The sequence below is a fragment of the Chiloscyllium plagiosum genome, chromosome 10, assembly GCF_004010195.1.
Source record: "Chiloscyllium plagiosum isolate BGI_BamShark_2017 chromosome 10, ASM401019v2, whole genome shotgun sequence".
Classification (NCBI taxonomy): domain Eukaryota; kingdom Metazoa; phylum Chordata; class Chondrichthyes; order Orectolobiformes; family Hemiscylliidae; genus Chiloscyllium; species Chiloscyllium plagiosum.
Genome location: NC_057719.1, coordinates 85,200,615 through 85,215,752, shown reverse-complemented (window position 1 = coordinate 85,215,752; position 15,138 = coordinate 85,200,615). Strand labels below are relative to the sequence as shown.

The 15,138-nt window shown below is 40.4% G+C and overlaps 1 protein-coding gene across 3 annotated transcripts in view; it reads left to right on the top strand.

Annotated features, from left to right (window-relative positions):
- The window catches only part of LOC122553844 (regulator of microtubule dynamics protein 3-like), a 266,228-nt gene that overhangs the window by 10,172 nt on the left and 240,918 nt on the right, over positions 1-15,138 (top strand). For all 3 annotated transcript variants that reach the window (XM_043698253.1, XM_043698251.1, XM_043698252.1), the window contains exons 2-4: positions 5,626-5,812; positions 6,737-6,883; positions 14,033-14,213. In XM_043698253.1, coding sequence (XP_043554188.1) covers positions 5,626-5,812; positions 6,737-6,883; positions 14,033-14,213 — 515 coding nt within the window. The remainder of the gene's footprint in view (positions 1-5,625; positions 5,813-6,736; positions 6,884-14,032; positions 14,214-15,138) is intronic.

Sequence of the window (15,138 nt, the reverse complement as noted above, 5' to 3'; positions counted from 1 at the left end):
TATACACACTTCAATCCACTTTCCTGTTTACAGGCACCCTCCTTTGAAATTGATGCCATGTTCCTAACCTCCCTACACTCCAGGTCCTGCACCCTAAAGCTACAGTCTGGGTTCCCATGCCCCTGCAGAGTTAGTTTAACCCCCCCCCAAGAGCACTAGCAAACCTCCCACCAAGGATACTGGTGCCCCTCAGGTTCCTAATGAGTCAGGCTGGCAATATTTTTGGATAATTGATTTTACCTTAAACAAGGGAGGCCATACTGATCTAACTCTCTACAACTGGAGAGTTTGTTAAAATCTATAATTTTGATGAGTCTGCTGTTTTAAACAAACTAAATTAGATTCCCTCCAGTATGGAAACAGGCCGTTTGACCCAACAAGTTCACACTGACCCTCCGAAGAATAACCCACCCAGAACCATTCCCCATATTTATCCCTAACTAATGCACCTAACACTGGGCAATTTAGTATGGCCAGTTCACCAAACTTACACATCTTTGGACTGTGTGGGAGGAAACCCATGTGGGGGCTGGGAGAAAGTGCAAACTCCGCACAGACAGTCGCCCAAGGCGGGAATCGAACCCAGGTCCCTGGCCCTGTGAGGCAGGAGTGCTAACCACTGAGCCACCATGCTGCCCAAACTAATCTGTGCATTCTGCAAACTGCAGGTTAAACTGAGAAGGACTAAACCCTTACCATCGCGTAAATATATGAAAACCCAGCATTAAACAAGGTTTCAAACATCATCTACAATCACAAGAGCATTTGTTAGTTTCTGCTGAACTCAGTATCGCGATAGAAAGACAGATGTGTTTACACATGTGTTTACTGTCTCTGCTATTTTTTTCATGAACAGCCCAGTAAAGTGATGGGAATAAAGCACTTACTTTTGCAAAGGGCTATGCAACTAACCCTTATGTTAAAAAGAATCCAGCCATTGTTGTTTGAGGTGCTTGTGTTTCTTTGCTTTTGCCAGCGTTTTCACGTTCTTCAGTACAGGTAATCCAAATTCATTTACCTCTTTGATGTAATGTTTTTATGGGACCTTGAGATCTTATTCGGATAATCGAGGGCCCTCTGTAATACTATGCAGAAGAATAGGCACGTGAAGGTAACCTCATCTTTAGACCTGTACTGATTGGTTGGCTGTAACTCCTCAAATGCAGAACATGATGATTAAGATTCCATCCTTTGATTATGATGAGAATGTTGAAGGTCAGACAGAAATCCAATATAAATTTCTACTTACATCAAAAAATGTCACAGCTTTAATTTTGGGTTGACGTACCAACTAAAATATACTGTAGAATTTTTTTTATCTTTGGTCTGTGTTTGTTTTGCACTTTTGTGCTGACATTTTACTTCAGCTTTTTAAATCTCATTTTGTTTCCAACCTTATCCATGAGTTTTTGACTGAGGAACATTAAAAAGAATTCAAGCTTTGGAGTTCAGTTTTCAATTCTTGACTTTTTTTTGCATGTCTAGCAAATTGAATAGAGGTGTCTGTCAAAATACAGCTTTTCTACCTGTCTTTAACGTTCTCTCAAAATTACTAGGTTGAGAGATTAAGAAAACAAAAATGCGACTCAATTAGAATATATATGTCTTCTCTTTCAAAAATAAGCAAATCAAATTAAAGCAGTGCAGCCCTTGTATATCCATTGTGAATGGTGGTGGATAATTATACATCTATCATGAGAGGACCTCATGAATATTCCCTTCCAGTGTGGTGAAAGAGTTTAGATCGTTGATTATGAAACATGAGGCGGAAGCATTAGCTACCATCTTCAACGAGAAGTGCTGAGTGGACTGAGATGCCAGTCTTTAACCAATTTGATTGACTCCACATGGAATTTGGAAACAGGCTAAGGATCTGGATTCTGACAACTTCCTAGCTGAATACTTGTGCCTAGCTATGCCTCTAGCTACGCTGTTCTAATACAGATACAACACTGGCAGCTACCTGACAATGCAGAAAATCAGAGCTGAAAATGTGTTGCTGGAAAAGCGCAGCAGGTCAGGCAGCATCCAAGGAACAGGAGAATCGACGTTTCAGGCATAAGCCCTTCTTCAGGAATCACCTTGGTAAGTCCTGTATATTAAATAAAATTGGACAAATCCAATTTTGCTAATTACCATCTCATCATTCATTGCTGTCAATCATCAACATGATAGGAGGTGTCATTAACAGTGCTATCAAGTAACACTTACCAGTAAACTACCAATGCTGAGTTTGGGTTCCACCAGCATGACTCGGTTTTTACCTCATCACATGCTTTGCCCATTCATAGACAAAGAGATGACTTCTAGATATGAATGGATGCCCTTGAGATGAAGGCAGCATGTAACCAAATATGGAATTAAGCATCGTAAGCAAATTTGAAGTCAATGGTAATCGGAATAAAAATGCTCTACTACTCGGAGATGTGCAAAGGAAAATGATTTTTGGAGACCAAACATCTCAGCTCCGGGACGTTGCTGTGGGAGCTTCTTAGGATAGTGTTGCAAGTCCAACACTATAAAATTCTTTCATGATCTTCTCTCCATATTAAGGCCATAAGTGGGGGTAAAAAGGTGATAGTAGTAATATTCAGGATCATATAACACACTTCAGCTACTGAAGTAGTGTAGCACCATATGCAGTAAGACTTGTTTCAATTAGACTTAGGCTGATAAGTTACAAGTAAAATGTGTGCTACATAAATGCTAAGCAGTGACTATACTTTTTAAGAAAAAGAATGCTAGCTATTTCATTATTTTTTACTTTATTTTTGTCAACCTATTCAGACATATTATGACACCTCTCTGGAACAGGTGGAACTTGAACAAGGGTCACATTTATCATTTATTTTTGAGTTTAGATTTTGAACTAATAGTCTGTCGATTTTGGTCTGCGTGTATGAAAGGGTTTAATAATTAACTTGGTACTTTTCCCTGAGCACTTTTTTTAAAACCCGTATATGTCAGAGAGGTGGTGACTGGAGCCTCTTGGAGCAATAACAGGAATTGATGGAAAGCTTTTGGTTCAGTTGCAGAAGACTTGTATGGGGTCCGTTTAGGCACAATTTCTCCTGGAGAAAGGAGTTTGCGCAGAACATTTAGGAAATAGGTTAGTTCAATGAAAGTGTTTACATTTGAAAATTCCAAACCAGAAGTTTTTAGTTAGAACCAAAATCTGCAAAACTTTCAGTTTGAAGATTTTGTAAATTAACTTGCTTATCAGCTAATATAAAACTGTTCTTCTAAATTAAAATCCTGATTCTCCTGAACAAATGGGTTGTTTGAATCTGAGAATTTTTATGCTCAGCTATGTGAATAATCTTGAAAAATGCTATCAAGTTGTCAAGATTGTAAGTTGAAAGTAACAATTAAGTCAAATCTACAAATGTGATCAAGAGGGAAATGCTCTTTCTTTGGTATTTTAGTACTGTAAAAATGATGGTATTGAGATAAATAGGATTTTGTTTTGCCATGTTTCTTGAAATATTTTAAATTTTGCTATATGTAAATAACTACTTTATCGTCAATAATTTTGTGCATTAAACTTCTATTTTATTGTTAAGCCACATTACTACAGATTTAGTTTTATGTTTCAGTGAAAGACCACCATGTTCAATAAAGATCACTTTTTTTTTTATCAGGCCAGATTTCAGTCTGGGATCTGACTTGTCCAGTAGAAACATTAACTGGGATATTAACAATGTGGCTGGTCCAGTTAGGTTTCTGGTCAGCAGCAATTTCTGGATGTTGATGCTCTACAATTCCAGCTGATAACCTTGAATTTTTACCTTTTGCAGTTGGTCACTCTGGTTGTTAGTCATCAAATATATTTGCATGAGGCTGCCAGTATCCCTTAATGAATTAACACAAGTTTATAGAAAACAGTTTAGAAAGACCTTAGCATAATTAACAAAACGGAGTTTGTCTTTTCCCCAGCAATATATTTTACTCATACAGAATTCCAGTAGTATCACTCCTAACAACTCTAATTTCCTATTTAATTAATTATTTCCAGTTTTAATGGCCTAGAGACTTCTTTTCAATTCTGATAATCTTGGACTGATTTTCAACTCTGAATCATAGAATCCCTACAGCATGGAAACGGACCCTTCAGCCCAACAAGTCCACACCAACCCTCTGAAGAGTACCCCACCCAGACCCATTCACCTACCCTATTACTCTACATTTCCCCTGACTAATGTTCCCAATCTTCACACTACATGGGCAATTTAGCTTGGCCAATTCACCTGACCTGAACATCTTTGTGGGACAAAATCCATGCAGACGTGGGGAGAATGTGCATACAGGCTGGAATCGAACCCAGGTCCCTGGTGCTGAGAGGCAGCAGTGCTAACCAGTGAGTCACCGTGCCACCCTGATGGCCTAACACACCCTCTTTCAGTTCTGACAGCCTGAAAACTTTTGCAAAATTTTCACTTTGACGACTTTATAAATACAGTGTTCTTCTAAATTAAAAATCAGATTCTTCTTTTTTCCACTAGGCACTTAAGTCACATACTTGCTTGAAAATAATGTCTTCAGTTCACTGTTCCAAGTAACTGTCTCTTAACTTTTTCTGAAAAAAAACTTTAAACCCAAGTTACTAAATGATGATGGTATGTGATAGACCTGAATCACAACTTGAGTACTGTGGCCACACAATTCTGTGGCAAGAAACTCAACTCCTAACTCCCCAAAGCCTGGGACGTCTGTGCCATGCACCAGGCACAAGTCAGGAATGTGTTGGAATACTCTCCACTTGGTGATTTCAGCTCCAATAACATTCAAGAAGCTTGTCACTATCCAGGAGAAAGCAGGAAACAAATAATCTCATTGCTGTCTGCATGCACGTCTTGGTGTTGCTTCCATGTGTAGTTTAAATAAATCAGAAGGAAGAGATATGCTGTCCAGTTGAATCCTCCAACATGGCATAGAATTGACTGCCATGCACATTTGAATTGAATATCCTGAAGTATCCCAGATAGTTACACCAACTCCTAACCACAGATTTATGAACAAGATTGGAATTAATTTACAGTGTAAACTGTATAAGCAAGGTCATTTTCTTATTTGAAATTTATTTAAAAACAAACTTGTAGAACAATCAACACCTCCAATGACTATCCACTGTGTAACCTTTTGGACTTGAGTCCTGTTATAAAAACTGGAAATGAATCCAAGAACCCCTTATCTATGTATAAATATTTTAAACTCATAAGTAGTATTGCTGTCTAAACTCAAAACATATACCTTAAAATATTAAAACAATATTGTTAAAACCAATCAAATACCTGTGGTATTTTAAAGTAGTTTATAAAAATGCTTGACATTTTAAAAACGAAACTTGTCACAATACTGCGAAGTTGATGGAGCTCGAGGTCAAGTTCATCTACTGCTAATATCCAGCAGGATATGGCTTTGGTATTTCTGCACCTTCGAACTACCCCTTGTTGTGCTGTGTGTGGTTGCTTGCATCCGGCAGCCAGGACAGTACATTTTAAGCCCAAATGCAAAAGGATGCAGTTTAAACTGCAGCTAGCAACATATGTCTCATGTACTGTCTGGAAAATCTGCTCCAATGATACATTTAACCTGTATTCAAACAATTTATTTATTTTGGTTTAGCACCAAAGGAAGGTAAAACGCAGGTGACAGAGGATTGTAGTAACATTGCAGAATTGAAGAAACAGCAACTGGAGATATGGGAGCAATTAGACGTAATCCTTCAATGTGTGAGAGAGCTGAAGGAGGAAGTGGTCGATCTTCGGGAGTGTTTGACTGGAATGACGGATCAGATTGTTGGTGATGTCAGGTAATCTCTTTTTTGCATTTGGTTGTAAAAATTGATGTACTTAAACTGTATAGCAAATAATTATGTATTGTGACAATAGCTAAGTTTTGTCAAGTGATTTAGTTGTAATAATGAGAACAGGATACTCTTATGTTTCTTTTTAGACTGTACTAGATCAATTATAACGTGTCAGTTTGAGTTTGTAACATTGACTTTTCAGTGTTCCTAACACTTCGTACTATCCTACTTCGTTATGTTTATGTGATTTCTTTCATTTGTTTGTAGCCAATTCATGGCTAATCTGAGTAATTGGCACTGAATTTTAAAAGTTGACTTTCTAAAAAGATTGCAACTTGTCAGCAGTGCTAAGTGAATTAATTGGCTCTTAACAAAACCTTTGTAATTTTTGTAAATTTTTGTAATTTTTTTTTCTGAACAAAATGACTCAAGATGCTTCAGAGAAGCACCATAAAATGAAGTACACACACAGCATATTAGGATCAAAAGCCTCGTTAAAGAGACTGGTTTAAAGGAGTGTCTTAAGTGTGGATGGTGATGTAAGGAAAGAATTAAAGAGCTTCAGTCACAAGCAACTGAAAGCCTGGTTAAAAATAGTGGAGCAAATCTAATTGGGAATATACACAAGACCAGAAGCAAATCGACAGGTCTTTAGATGTCTCCATTCTGAAATCTTGATTGAGACATGATGTAGAATTATTGTTTGACTAATTTTTCTGGAGCTAGATGTTGTAATTAAGCTTCATTTTATCAAACTGATCTTTCAAAGTTCACATACAGAATTTTTTGACTTAATTTAAGAAGCTGAGAGCTACTACCAACCTATTTTGTTACATTAGTATAGAAAACATTGGCTCCATCTAGGCCATTATGCTAAATGTTAATGCCAAAAAACGAAAGCACTAAGTTATATTTTGTTTCACAAAGGTCACGTTTAGGTCAATGTGGAAAATCAGGAAAAAAGAAGAGAATAGGATTTAGTAGAGAAAGAAGTAACTCTGCTGAATCAAACTCCATCTATTTCACATCCAGCACTGGGAATAAGAGCAGTGCTGAAACAGAGAGTGAAGGAGGGTAAGTAGAAAAGTCTGTACTGAATAGTGATCTAAAATAACACCATAATTTTGCATTTTTTTCCTGTATAAAGCAGTGAGAAATGAAAAACATTACCTGACAATAATGTATTTGACACTCTTAGAGCATCATAAATCTGAGTGTTTCTGCTTTCATTGCAGACATAGAACCATACTACACAGTCGATGCCCATCATGTCTGTGCTGACCTATCTGCTGTAATCCCTCTTTCCAGCACCTGACCCATAGCCTTGAATGCTTCGAATATGGAGCAGTGTTTCATTTCTCCCACTATCAAAATCCTAGAGACTACCATTGATATTAAAGTCAACTCAAAATATAGTGGTTACAGGAGCAGGTCAGAGGCTTGGAATATTATAGTGAGTAACTTACTGACTTTCCAAAGCTTGTTCACTGTTTACAAGGCACAAATCAGATTAGATGAGATTAGATTAGATTACAGTGTGGAAACAGGCCCTTCGGCCCAACAAGTCCACACCGAAGCGAACCCACCCCTACCCCTACCCCTACATTTGCCCCTTACCTAACACTACAGGCAATTTAGCATGGCCAATTCACCTGACCCTGCACATCTTTGGACTGTGGGAGGAAACCGGAGCACCCGGAGGAAACCCACGCAGACACGGGGAGAACGTGCAAACTCCACACAGTTAGTCGCCTGAGGCGGGAATTGAACCCGGGTCTCTGGCGCTGTGAGGCAGCAATGCTAATCACTGTGCCACCGTGCCGCCCACCAGGATTGTGATGAAATACATTTCCCTCTTGTTTGAATGTGTACGTCTCCAACAACACTCAAAAAAACTTGAGACCATCCAAGACAAAGCAGCCGACTTGATTGGCAACATATCTGCAAAGGCAAAAATGAGGACTGCAGTTGCTGGAGATCAGAGTGTAGATTAGAGTGGTGCTGGAAAAGCACAGCAGATCAGGCAGCATCTGAGGAGCAGGAAAATCGATGTTTCGAGCAAAAGCCCTTCATCAGGAACTGCAAAGATTGACTCTTTCCACCATCGACATTCAGTGGCAGCAATATGTAATATCTACAAAATACACAGCAGAAAACTGTCAAAGGTCGTTAAATAGCACCTTCCAAACCCACAACCACTTCCATCTAAAGGTACAATGCAGCAGATACATGGGAACACTGCCACCTGCAAGTTCTCCAAGTCACTCACTATTCTGACTTGGAAATATATTGCTGGTGCTTCAGTGTTGCTGGGTCAAAATCATGAAATTCTGTCCCTAACAGCATTGTTGGTCTACTTACAACATGTTGAGGTTCAAGAAGGCAGTTTACTATCACTGTCTCAAGGGTAACTAAGGGCAATGGTCTAGCCAGCGATATTAATGTTCCTTGGGTGAATATAAAAAGAAAATCTAGGTGACTGCATTCACTGCACACAATGCAGTCTCCTTTACTTTGGTGAGACCAAGTGCAGACTAGGTGGCTTCTGTGAAACAGCTTTGTACTGTCCATAAGAATGACCCCAATCTCCCAGTTGCTTGCCAGTTCATTAAACCACCTTGCTTTGAGGTAAATGTTTCTGTCCTGGGCCTATTGTAATGTTCCAACAAAGCTTCGTCGAGTAATGTGAAGCCACATAGTGTTCTGGTTGATGAACCACAAAGTATGCAAGTAAGGCAATTGAATGTTATTTACTGCAAGGCCAATGGAGTATAAAGAAAGATTTCACCTTTTTGCGGTGCTTTGATGTAAGATCATTAACTGTTACTCTTTTTAAATGCTGCCTGATCTCTACTCTATTTCAAGCATTTTCTGTTTCTTACATTTCAGATTTCCAGCATTTTGCCATTGTATCAAGACTGTTGTATGTCCTAAATGTTATTGGTCACTGAAGTAGCAGACTATGACTAATCCATGAGAGAGTCCAACCATCAGCCTTTAATATCCAGCTGGTATTGCCACCACTAGCTATTAACATCCTGGGGAGTCATTCATTGATAAAGTACTGAACTAAATCACCTATCTAAATGCGATATGGCCATTACAGCAAATTTGGCTATTCTGCAATTTATTTTCTTGATACTCCAAAGCCTCACCAAACACTAGGACTGTGAATGAAAACTTTTTATTTGCCTGAACTTCTGTTGTTCCAATAGTACTCATGAAACTCAATGCTGTACTTCACCTTGTCATACCATGTGTGCAGTGTTTACTATCCTTAGGATGCACTACAGCAACTCATCAAGACTTAGAGTCATACAGTACAGAAAACAGACCCTTTGCCCAACTTGTCCATACCGACCAGGTTTCCTAAATTGAACTAATCCCATTTGGCCCATATTCCTCTAAATCTTTCCTATCTATGTCCGAATGTCTTTTAAATGTTGTAAATATACTCACCTCTACTACGTCCTTTGGCAGTTCATTCCATATACGTACCATCCTCTGTGTGGAAATATTGCTCCTTAGGTCCCTTTTTAAATCTTTGCCCTCTCACTTTAGACTTATGCCATCCAGATTTGGGTTCCCTTACCCTGGGGAAAAGCCTCTATAAGGTCACTCCTCAGTCTCTTACGCTGTAGGGGGAAAAAAGTCTAGTCTATCCAGCCTCTCCTTATAACTCAAGCCCTTCAGTCTCAGTAACATCCATTTTATTAACATTCTTCCTATAGCAGACCGATCAGAATTGTATGCAGTACTCCAAGTGTGGCCTTACAAATGTCTCGTACAGCCGTAATATGACATCCCAACTCCTGTAATCAACACTCGACCAATGAAGGCAAGCATGCTAAATGTCTTCACACCTACTTCACCATCCTGACCACCTGTGATGCCACTGTTAAGGAACTGTGTACCTGCATCCTAGGTCTCTGTTCATCAATACTCCCCAGGGCCCTACCATTAACTGTGTAAGTTAAGCTCCTTACCAAAATGCATTACTTCACATTTATCTAAATTATACTGCATCTGCCACTCCTTGACCCATTGGTCTATCAGATAATGATCCCTTTGTCCTCTGAAGCAACTTTCTTCACTGTCCACTATACCATCAATTTTTGTATCGTCTGCAAACTTACTTCCTCTGTTCTCATTCAAATCATTGATACAAATGACAAACACCTGTGGGCTCAACACTGATCCCTGCGGAACTTCGCTGGTCGTAGGCCTCCAGCCTGAAAAACAATGCCTCCTCACCACCATCCTCTGTCTCTACATTTCTATCCAATTGGCAAGCTCTCCTTGAATTTTATGTGATTTAACTTTACTAATCAGTCTCTCACGTGGAATCTCATCAAAGGGCTTGATAAAGACCATGTAGGCAACGAGTACTGCTCTGCTTCATCTATATTCAAGGTCACGTCCTTTTAAAAAAAAACTCTTAATCAAGTTTTTGAGACATGATTTTCCACACACAAAGCCACGCTGACTATCCCTAATCCATCTTTGCCTCTCCAAATCCTGTCTGTCAGAATGGCCCCAACAACTTACTGATGTCAGGTTTACCAGTCTATAGTTCCCTGGTTTTTCCTCTCAGCTTTTCTTAAACAATGGCACAACATTAGTCACCCTCCAGTCTTCCAGCACCTCACCCGTTAAGGATACAAATAACTCTGCTCTGGACCCCACAGTTTCTTCCCTAGTTTCCTGGGATACACTTAATCAGGTCTCAGAAATGTATTCACCCTTTATACGATTAAGACGTCCAGCACCATCTCTTTTGTAATGTAGACTCTTCAAGATATCACATTATTTCTCAAGTTCCCTAATATCCATGTCTTTCTCCACAGTAAATACTGACGTGAAATATTTAGGATTGCGCCCAGCTCCTGTGGTTCCACACATAGATGGCCTTTTTGACCTTGAAGGGTGGCACGGTGGCACAGTGGTTAGCACTGCTGCCTCGCAGCGCCAGAGACCTGGGTTCAATTCCTGCCTCAGGCGACTGTCTGTGTGGAGTTTGCACATTCTCCTTGTGACTATGGGTTTTCTCCAGGAGCTCCGGATTCCTCCCACAATCCAAAGATCTGCAGGTCAAGTGAATTGATCATTCTAAATTGCCCAGTCAGGGGTAGATGTAGGCTAAGGGAATGGGTCTGGGTGGGTTACCCTTCGGACAGTCTTGTTGGGCCAAATGGCCTGTTTCCATACTGTAGGGAATCTAATTTAATCTATTCTTTCCCTAGTTACTCTTTAGTTGACTTTAATGTGTTCATAAAATCTCTCTTGATTCTTCTTAACTATATATGCCAAAGCTATCTCATGTCCTGTTTTTGCCTTCCTGATTTCCCTCTTAAATGTAATCCTACAATCCCTATCCTCCTTGAGATTCACTTAATCCCAGCTATCTGTACCTGTTCTTCCTTTTTTTGACTAGAGTCTCAATATCTGTGGTCATTCAGTATCCCCTACTCCTGTTGGCCTTGCCCTTCACACCAACAGGAACATGCTGTCTCTGAACTCTTGTTATCATGCTTTTGAAAGCTTTCCACTTGCCAGATGTTCTTTTTTACCTGTGAATGACCCCCCCAATCAACTTTTGAGTTTCTGCCTAATACCATCAAAATTGGCCTTGCCCCAGTTTAAAACTTTAACTCATGGACCAGGCCTCTTCTTTGCTATAGTTATTTTAAAATTAATAGAATTTGGTCACTGGTCCCAAAATGCTCCCCCTCTAACACCTGAGTTACTTGCCCTGTCTTATTTCTCAAGAGAAGGTCAGATTTTGCTCCTTCTATACACATTGAGCAGGTTTTCTTAAACACACTTAATAAATTCCTCCCCATCCGAGCTCTTAACACTATGACAGTCCCAGTCTGTGTTTGGAAATTAAAATTCCTATTACAACCCTATGATTCTTACAGCTATCTTTGTTCTTCCTACATATTTGCCCTTCAATTTCCTGCTGACTGGAGAGATGGGGTTTGGTGGCTATAGTACTGTCCCATCAAAGTGGCACCTGCTTCTTATTTCTCAGTTCTGCCCATATAACATCACTGGACGACCTCCCAGGAATGTCCTCACTGCGGTGATTTTTTTCCTAATTAAAGCGGCACTCCCCCTCCTCTCTTGCTTCCTCGTCTATTCTTCCTATTGTATCTATACCCTGGGACATTAAGCTGCCAGTCCTTCCCTCCCTCGGCCATGTTTCTGTTATAGCTATAATATCCCAGTACCACATTCCCATCCATGCCTTGAGTTCACCTGCTTTACCTGTCAGGCCTCTTGCATTGAAATAAATGCAATTTAATTTGTCAATCTTCCCTCCCTTCTCTGTCTTGCTCTTGCTTGCCTTGTCTATTTAACTTGCTCCCTTTAATCTCTGTACCAGTTTTAACCTTTTCTCACTACTACTGCTTAGGATCACATCCCTCTGTCAGACGAAGTTTAAACGGTCCCAAATAGCTCTAGCAAATCTCCCCATCAGGATATTGGTCATCCTTCAGTTCAGGTGCAATCCATTCCTCTTCTGCCCCAGAAGAGATCCCAATGATCCAGAAATCCAAATCCCTGTCCCCTATAACATCTCCTCAGACAAGCGTTCACCTGCCCTGTCCTCCTATTGCTACTCTCACTAGCATATGGCACCAGGAGTAATTCAGAGATTACTCCCCATAAGGTCCTGCTTTTTAACCTCTTGCCTCACTCCTCATAGTCATTCTGCAGGACCTCACCCCTTTTTCTACCTATGTCACCAGTACAAATGACCACAAGCTGCTCACTCTCCCCTTTGAGAATCTTCTGCAACCGCTCCAAGATGTTAACCCTGGCATCAACGCATCATCTGGAATCTCATTCATGGCAACAGAAATGCAAATGTGTGCCCCTGACTAGAGAGTCCCCATCACAATTGCTCACTTGGACTTTGGCTCTGCTGAAAAGCTGGATATCCTGTCATGGTGCCAAAGACCTGGCGTCTGCTGCTGCTGTTTCCTCCTGAGAACCTATTTCCCACATGATTTTCCAAAATTATACACTTATTTGAAAGGGGGATAGCGACAGAAGACTCCTGCACTACTACTTCCCTCTCCTATCAGTCATCTATCTACCTGGTTAAAAATCACACAACACCAGGTTATAGTCCAACAGGTTTAATTGGAAGCACACTAGCTTTCGGAGCGACGCTCCTTCATCAGGTGATTGTGGAGGGCTCGATCGTAACACAGAATTTATAGCAAAAATTTGCAGTGTGATGTAACTGAAATTATACATTGAAGAATTGATTGTCTGAATCCATCTACCTGACTGTATCAGAAGTATGACCACCTCCATGAAGCTACTACCTATCACACACTCTGCCTCCTGTTTGCTCCTTGGTGCTTCCAATTGCAGCTCTAATTGATTCATCCAGTCTGAGAGGAGGTACAGTTCTTGCAGAAATGGTCACTAGGGACATATGGCTGCTCTCTGATCTCTCACATATGACAGGAGGATCATATACTCCACTGCCAACTCTACACCTCTACCAACTAGTGGACTTAGGGAAACAACAAAGGTGCCCTTGCCTTGTCGCCGCTTCCACTCCTCAACAAAGTCTGGTATTTATCTACACTCACTCACTCTTGGATCTAACCAGTAGCACCTCAATCACAAAGCAGCTCCTTGCAAACATGGCCAGAACAAGACAGAGCAATGTCTCCCCCCTACACTTCTTTAAATTCCATTGAAGGCAATGGTGACGTTGGAATGTTGTTATCTCCCAAGATACACCAAATTCAGCATGTACCTTTTGTTCCAGTTATTCAGTTTTTAAAATTTTTTGCTTTTTAATTTAAAAAAGATTCTCTGATAAGAGCCATTCAAAGTTTCCTAATTTTTGAGCTTCAGAGTTTTAATTTTATCTATGCTCAAAATTACCTGGTGCTTCCAAACCGACTTGCCAAACCGTTACTCTTAGCAAACTGGTTTAAAGATCTATCATGTCGTTCTGTTATACAAATAGAAGGCATACAAGAAAGAAGACTGCAGGCCAAGTGCTGGAAAATGATATTAGAATAGTTGAGTCTTAGTTTTTAACCAGTGCAGACCCGATGGCCGAAGGACCTTAGAGTCACATCGAGGTCGATGACACACAATGAAAGCATCTTGATCAGCAGTCATGGCACAAACAATGTTGGTCCTGAACAAGTGGTGTTAATTGAAGTAATTTAACTTCATTTTCTCCAGATATACTACAGCTAATGCAGAGTCAGATAATGACCGTGAAGAAGCACCAGATTCCATGTGCAACTCATCTCAAAATTTAGATGAATTCACTCAACTTCTATGCATAGCAGACAGGTTGCATGAAGGTGGAGATGAAGACAAAACAAAGGGGTTTAAGTTGCTCTTGGATAAGAAAACCAAGGTAAACATCTTTGAGATATTTTCACTCTGTTTGAAATTGCCCAGTACTTAATCCTATGTTCTCCTCCCTTGACCAGTAATTTGTAGACGTCCCTGATTATCAACAGTATCTCACATGGACTGTTTTTTTTCCAATTTCCTGTTGTTGAACTGCCCCTGGCAGGCAACTAAATTAATTCTGTTAAAATAGACAAATGGCACTAGTTTAGATTGGGAAACCTGGTTGGCATGGGCGAGTTGGACCAAAGGTTTTTTTTCCATGCAGTATGGCTCTATGACTATAATCTTACACTCTAGTAACTGCTTCATGATGATTGTTGAGCCTTACTTCAGTGGTGGGTTTGAGGGGATTCTGAGGGACAGGATTTATGTGCATTTGGAAAGGCAAGGACTAATTAGGGATAGTCAGCATTAGATTAGATTCCCTACAGCGTGGAAACAGGCCCTTCGGCCCAACAAGTCCACACTGACCCGCCGAAGCGTAACCCACCCAGACCCATTCTCCTACATTTACCCCTTTCACCTAACACTATGGGCAATTTAATGTGGCCAGTTCACCTGACCTGCGCATTTTTGGATTGTGGGAGGAAACCGGAGCACCCGGAGGAAACCCACGCAGACACGGGGAGAATGTGCAAACTCCACACAGGGTCTTTCCTGCTTGAAATTTTTGAAGAGGCGACAAAAAAGATTGGTCAAGTCAGAGTGGTAACTCTTCGCTCAGGATTTAACGAGGTTCTGCATAGTAACTGGTTCATAAGATTAGATCACATGGGATCCAGGGTGATCTATGAGGAGAAAGTGAGGTCTGCAGATGCTGGAGATCAGAGATGGAAATGTGTTGCTGGAAAAGCGCAGCAGGTCAGGCAGCATCTAGGGAACAGGAGAATCGACGTTTCGGGCATTAGCCCTTCTTCAGGAATGAG